The sequence below is a fragment of the Canis aureus genome, chromosome 9 (genome assembly GCF_053574225.1).
Source record: "Canis aureus isolate CA01 chromosome 9, VMU_Caureus_v.1.0, whole genome shotgun sequence".
Lineage (NCBI taxonomy): Eukaryota > Metazoa > Chordata > Mammalia > Carnivora > Canidae > Canis > Canis aureus.
In genome coordinates this window covers 7,141,918-7,149,253 of record NC_135619.1, presented here as the reverse complement: position 1 = coordinate 7,149,253, position 7,336 = coordinate 7,141,918, and the positions used below count along the sequence as shown (strand labels likewise).

The 7,336-nt window shown below is 49.3% G+C and overlaps 1 protein-coding gene across 1 annotated transcript; it reads right to left on the bottom strand.

The window, feature by feature from the left end:
• Window positions 1-752: 752 nt before the first annotated feature.
• LOC144321341 (dehydrogenase/reductase SDR family member 2, mitochondrial-like) lies at window positions 753-6,731 on the bottom strand. Its single transcript, XM_077910894.1, has 8 exons — window positions 6,673-6,731; window positions 5,659-5,893; window positions 4,664-4,765; window positions 3,398-3,468; window positions 2,579-2,630; window positions 1,715-1,849; window positions 1,308-1,363; window positions 753-991 (listed from the first exon to the last, which is right to left on the bottom strand). The coding sequence occupies exons 1-8, from the start codon at window positions 6,729-6,731 to the stop codon at window positions 880-882; spliced, it is 822 nt and encodes a 273-aa protein (XP_077767020.1). The 3' UTR covers window positions 753-879.
• Window positions 6,732-7,336: the final 605 nt, after the last annotated feature.

Below are 7,336 nucleotides of genomic sequence, written 5' to 3'. Positions count from 1 at the left end.
AAGAAGATTGCCAGATGATATTAAAAGGCAAAATCATATTGGAAGGTGAGGCATCAGAGAAAGAAAAATCTTGTCTAATCCAGAAATGAGCATGTTTCATCTATTTACGGGGCTCCCTAAAGTGACCTCTAGTAGATGGATGAGCTTCAGTCTGAAACATGAGCAGGAGAATCACTGAACCAGAATGGAAGATGGCAGTGAATTCATTCAACAAATATTTATTGAGCATTTTTATATGCAAAGTGCTCATGGCTATGAATACTCGTATGAACTCATGGCTACGACAGACAAGGTGTTTGGTCTTATGGAATCTACATTTGAATGAATAAAGCATATAATAAATAAGTAAACAAGTAAAAACAATAAGGTCAGAGTTAAAAATGCTATGAAGAAAACAGAGCAGATAATGTCATAGAAAGTGACTTGGGTGGGAACGATATTACATAGGGTAGTCAGGGGAAGGTATCTCAGAGAAGGTTCTATTTGATCCAAGACCTGAAAGATAAAAATAAACAAACAGAAACAAAGGGGTGATAGAAAGTATCCTGCTCAGTTTTCAACTTCATTGGAAAGGGTGGAAGGAAGGACGAGGAGGTAAAGCCTTGGGGGTGATAAGGGAAGGGACTAATCTTGGGGATGAGGCTTCCAGGTCAAAGGAACCACTCATATATCACTACCAAACAAGGGTGAGCCCAGATTGGGAATGTCCAAACATGTTTATTTCCAAATGAGAAATTTCAGAGTCCTGACTTTCCTTCTCATTTCCTGAACAAGTTTCCCTGTATGATTCTGTACCCTAAGGCTCCCCTACCTCCATATTCTCCACCAACCCCCAGTTTCACACCAAGGACCATGGCTTCACTCTCTTAACAGTCTGTTTCACAGTTTAGGAGAGTAGCCAGCTACTACGATGTTCTCCCCAGTGATGTAGCTGGCATCTGAAGAGCACAAGAAAGACACAATTCCCGCACATTCTTCAGGTTCCCCAAACCTGAGAGGAAAAGAGCAGAACTGAGGTCACAGCCCATCCAATGTTAAGCTCCGACTTCAGGTTCTGCTGGACCAGAGGGGGCCCGACATTGAGCCTACAGACAAATACCTCACAAAACTCTAGTCAAATCAGGTTCTGGGGAAGGTCAAGGTGGGCTCAGCAGGAACATGCCCACCCTCCATCCCCTAACCCCAGGCTATTCTCAGACTTTAGCAAGGGAGATCAGCCAGCAGACTGGAAAATCAGGCTCTGTCTCTTCTTGAAATTGAACTTTCCTTCAGAGTAGCCACGGACCTAAGCCCCAAACCCTACCTACCGCTGCAATCCATAGATGTCATTAAAGTCAGGTAGCAAGTATGGCAATGTTTTCTCCTGAGAAAAGATTTCAGAGTCAGTGTTAGGCAAAAGGACTGTTGCGGGGGTAGGGCAGGGGTGGTGGGAAGGGCACCATGGCAGATCGATGCCTCTGTGGGAGGATGACCATGTTCAGGAAAGAGGAGTGGGGCAGAGCTTTGGTTTGCTCCCTACTGAGAATAGAGACCCCATTCTGCAGGAAAGTGAGAGGCTGCTGGTGCCAAAGTCTGCAGGGCAGAGCTTCTGAATTGGGCCTGGACTGAGATTGCAATCCAAGTATGAAGCTGTCTGTGGGCACCGGGAGCTTGGCCAGGGAAGGGACAATGAGAACCACGGGACAAGTTGGGGAGCAAAGACTGTGATCCTCACCACTTGCATAAAGTCAGTCTTGATTATTCCTGGCACCAAGCAGTTCACTCGGATGCCTTTTGGGGCCAGCTCTATAGCCAGAGACTTACAGAGACCCAACAGTGCTGTTTTGCTGGTGTTGTAGACTCCCAGCTTCTGAAAAGCAAAAGTAAATAGACAAAGGGATTGGAATTGGCAGGAGAGAATGTCACCTGAACAGCCAGAGCTGTGACTCTAGGTCTCACACTGAGATGAAACACCAGACTTTAGGCCCCAACTAAAATCCCTTCCGCTGCCTTTCCCCATCTACAATCATTTTTTTTTTTATTTATGATAGTCACACAGAGAGAGAGAGAGAGAGAGGCAGAGACATAGGCAGAGGGAGAAGCAGGCTCCATGCACCGGGAGCCCGACGTGGGATTCAATCCCGGGTCTCCAGGATTGTGCCCTGGGCCAAAGGCAGGCACTAAACCGCTGCGCCACCCAGGGATCCCTACAATCATTTTTAAGAGGTGAATTTCTGAGCTAGAGGACCTTGTCCAGGATTAGAGAAATGCCAGGGAGTCACTGCCATGTGTGTCCAAGTTTGAAACAGAGAAAACCACCCTGGACTTTCAAACATTCAGCCAGGAAACTGGAATGGGGACATCCCAGGACTCAGAACTTGCTTTCCCATGAACTGTGCATACCCTGGGCAAACGGCTTAACATCCTTGGCTTTCAGAGATGTTATGGCAAAGTGAGATTATAATCCCAAATTTGTAGTAATCAAGTTAATCTCAACTCCCATCAATGGCCAGTTCTTCTACACCCCACTGTAGAGTCTCACAGGAAATAAGACTCCACTGCCCCTCACCCAGCCCCATGCCGAGGATTTTACACTCACTGGTATTGGTACATAGGCCACCATAGATGAGACCAGAACCACGGAGCCTGCCCTGTAAGGAGAAAGGCAGATGGGATGGGGTAGCAGGTGAGTCCAACTAAGAGCCCAGATGAGCCCCAGGAAATTGTACTTTCACGGTAAGAGGAAAGCAGCTCAAGATTCATGATAAGGTCAGAGAATATCTGGAACACTGAGGAGAAACTAGTGGACACTAAGGTCAATGGCAGGGTCAGTGCTAGCCAGTCACCACAGCCAGGGTCACAGCCAAGAGGCAGCACTCCTGGAGAACAAAGCCCCAGTAATGCATGCTCTCAAGTCACAGCCCCTCTGAGGTCAGTGTGCAGCCAAGCAGTCCCAGCCTGGCCTGCCCAAGACACGGAAGAGCAAGGCTCTGCAGCAAATGCCACAGTGCCTCTAACGAGAAGGGAAACCAATGAGATGGCTCCTAGAGGAGGGCTGGAATTAAGGGGTCAGAGCTAGCGCTCCACGTTACTGCCTTCTGGACCCTTCTTCCCTGGAGTTGCCACTAAAAGAGACAAAGTCTGCATTCTCTGAGATCAAAAGAACAAGAGCTCGTGAAAGGTCTTCTGAAAAGCTGGTTCTTCTCCCTCCCCAGCAAATGTTTCTCTTATTCACAACTGTCACATCCCATGGGGAAGAGGGTAGGTGTGGAAATAGAGAATATTTTCCAAAAGACACACATCTCACTTCTCTTGCTGCCACACTGCATTTCCTGGGCCCCTACCCAAGTACTTTCTGTGGGATATAGGACACCAATGGATGAAGACCCCAGTGCCCACTAGCCCCTCCCTGCCTCACCCTCTGTTTTCCATGTGGGGCAGCAGCTGGCTCAGCAGGAGGGCCGGGGACTTCACATTCACATCCAGGACCTGAAATCAGAGAAAATACAGAGGCAAAGGAGAAGGAGAGATGAGGTCTGTCCAGTGCCCATTATCACTGGTCACTTGGAGACCTGTGGCCAGAGCAGGACCCAGGGTACTCCCCATAGACTCAGAGCTTGAGTCCTGCTCTTTAACAGAGTGTGAGGGACAGGGTCCTTCAGGAGAAAAAAAATCTTAGGTTTCTGTCCTGCCTCGGTCACTGGGAAACCACCAATAAGCTGTGGTTGGGGAGACCCTCCCACTGCAGGCCCCCACACCCGCTCTCCCCAGTTAACATCACCTCCAGAGAGAAGGCTGGAGAAAAGAGAAGAGGAGAAGTCAGGATGACTTGTTTTTAGTGACTGCCTTAACGGAGGTGAGGATGAGAGAGAGGGAATCCACACTGAGCACCCAGTCTGTGTCAGGAAATGTTCACAACCAGGATTTTTTTTTTAATTGGAAAAGCCGGAGTATGACTGAGAAGGGGGAACTGGAAATTGTATCCAGAAGGCCAGGGAATGTGAGAACTAAAAAAAGGAAGTGGGGCAGTGTCTGCAAGGATGAATAGCAGGCATTATTCAGAGGATGATTCCAATAGGAGGGAACGGCTCACCCTGACCACGGACTCATCTCTACCAGCAGAGTCAGGTGAGGGGGTGGGTCAGGACTGGGCCAGCTCCTCTCACAAGGGCCTTCAGGACAGCAGGGGCAGGTGGCCAGGGCTACAGGAGTCCCTAGAATGTCTGGCGGATTCCAGCTGGGATGGCAAGTCTGGATGCAGTCCCTCCTCTTAGCTGTCCCTCCTCTCAGCTGGACAGGTGAGGCATGGGACAGCCAGACTGATGGATCAGAGTGGGTGCCAGTGAGTCCAGACTGGGACAGCCTCAGAATCCCTCACCATGGACAGATCAGAAATCATTTCTGGCATCTCAGGACTTTGTAGCAGTGACCAGCACAAGGAGAGTCAACAGAGGGGGGCTGCTGGTGCCTGGCATAAGCGGGGCATGGTAGTGCCTATTGAGCTTCCTGATGGGTGGTTCAACCCAGGTGAGCTCATCTTCCACCCATCAGAGTCAGTAGTGACAGGAATATGAGGGACCTTAGGTACTGTGTATGTGTGTGTGCATGCATCCACGCACATGTGTGTGCAAAATGGTGGACAGAGAACCATGCAGAATGTGTAAGATCCTACTCCAGTCCTCACCTTGTCCCACACCTGCTCACTGGCCCCCAGAGTGCTCCCCACCAAAGGGTTGACCCCTGCCACACACACCAGAAAGTCGACGCCCCCATAGTGCTCCAGGGCCTGTGAAGGAAACAACAGAATGTGGGGTGAAGAAATGGAATAAAGGGTTCTTTAGAAGCCTCCGTCCTTCCCCCACCAAACTGATGACACAGAGCAAACTAAGTAACCACTTCCTGACTGAAGCCATTCTGGGGCAGGGTCGGACCTCAGGGATCAGAGGTTGAGTTAAATATTTGTTTCTCACCTTCCTGGAAGCATCTAATTTCTGCCCCCGCAAGATGTCTGGTTGGTAGCTGGCCACCTCCCCCACCCCCCAAGTCCAGATCTTCACTCACAGTGGTTACTGCCTCTAATCTGTCCCTTCTTTCATATCTTAGATTTCTAATCAATTCCTCCTCCCTTCTCCCTCCACTCTGGAAACGCTCCTCCTTTGGTCACACATACAAGAGCCCATTCACAAGTACAAGTACCTGTGCATTTCACAGTACTTCATATTTACCTCACAGCTCACCCTTTCCAGGACTGTCTCAATGAACTGGTCTTAATCCAGAATGCGACTCTAGTAGGCTCCTCAATCTAATACCTGGAGTGCACTGGCCCTGCACTGCTCAAACTCTAGCAGGTACACTCACCTGAGGTCTGGTTAAATGTGGATTTCAATTCAGCAGCTCTGAGGAGATGGGAGATTCTGGATCCCCAGCAAGCTCCCAGGACATGCCCCACCACTGATCATCAGATCACCCTTTGACAGCAAGCTTCTAGCCTAGACCATGTGAATTCCCTCCTGCCAGGAGCATCTCTTCTCAGCCATTCTGGTTGTCCCTTTGTTTTATCCCTTGAGCGGGACCCTATCCTATGTGTTGTTGGCCTAGACACCAATGCTAGAGACCTCAACCGCCTTCTACCAGGGCTGAATCTGCTTGTCCCCATCTGCCTTCCACCCTGCCCCTCACCGTGGCCACCAGCCGCTCCCGGTCCTCGGCCTTCCCCACGTGGCACACGGTGCCGGTCACGCTCAGCCCCTCGCCCTGCAGCGCTGCCACCGCCCGGTCCACGTTGTGCTGCTTCCGGCTGCTGACCACCACGTGCGCCCCGTCCCGGGCCAGGCGCCGGGCGATAGCGAAGCCGATCCTGTGGGCAGAGATGGCTACGGTGGCTTCATCCCCTCCCCATCCTCCTCCTGGGAGCCTGATCACAAGACACAAATTGAGTTCCACAGTATGGCCCAAGAGTGGCCTCCAAATCTTTCCAAGCAGGGATGGAGAACTATTGAATCTGACTACATATCCTGCCTTCACCAAGGCTACCTCATTTAATTCTCACTAAGTATAATAATCATATTTTATAGGTGAGTAAATTTTCATATTAATCTTGTTAAAGGGAGGTTTTCAAAAGAACATTTTTGGGGATCCCTGGGTGGCTCAGCGGTTTAGCCCAGGGCGAGATCCTGGAGACCCAGGATCCAGTCCCACGTCCGGCTCCCTGCATGGAGCCTGCTTCTCCCTCCTCCTGTGTCTCTGCCTCTCTCTCTCTCTCTCTATCATAAATAAATAAATAAATAAATAAATAAATAAATAAATCTTAAAAAAAAAAAAAAAAAACATTTGTGAACATGCTGGGCACCCAGCCTCAATTGTAGAGAATCTTCAGCTGCCCTGTGTTTTCTCCCTTGGTTCTAGCCAGAGGCCTCTGGTAGGAATTATTTTCTCTAAGTCCAACATCTTTCTTCTGTTCTGCATTGGATCATGCTGAAAAAGATTTCTGTCCCCTCTGCAGCTCCTTTACCTGAAGAGGTCTGAAGCTGCCCTGGTAGGGGCTGGCTGAGCCCAGTAATAAAAGGGTAGAAGGCATATTTCTCCTGTTTCGCATAAACTCTCTGGGCAGCTTGGCATTTTAGAGGTATTCATTTGTTATGACAGCTGGGTACTAGGGGCACGATTTAAAACATCACGGGGGTCTGGGAAAACCTGGAATGGTTAAGCACTTCTAAAATTGCATAGTCCAAACTGGTGATGGTGTAGACCATGAATGGTCAGAAGGAAGATGGTGCCCCTGCAGCATTCGACACCAGAAGCCTCCCTTCCTCCTGCCTGCCGTAGTGCCTCATTACAGATTGAGGCTCCTTATGGCAGCTAGATGATGAGTAGAATTGGAAGGACACTGGAAGAAATGTGATGAAAGGAGAGGTACATCTATAAAAGGTCTCTAAGTTGGTTGAGATGTTGTCCTGCCCATTACCCTAGTGCTGGTGGGCATTTGCAGCCAATGAACCCCTGAGTCTGAGAGACAAGTAGGTCTTGGGCTTCTCCTTGGTAGACCAAGACCCTAAAAGACCACAGTGATGTGCCTATGAAGGACAGGGATAGAGGGCTGTCCCGATGATAAAAAGTTAAATGTCTTCAGGTTACCCAGCAAGTAAGTGACAGAGACTAGATCCCCAACACTACTCTGACTCAGAAACAGCTAGTTTTCTATCTATATCATTTTTGGAACTCAGAAACCAGATGTTTTAGGGAGAGTTGCTGAGATTTGGAGTTAATTATAAATGTGAGAGCTGTGAGGGGGTCAGGCAAGTTGTATGAGAAAGGCATTGACTGCAGAGCCTGACGTGGGATGGAGATGTTGACGTGT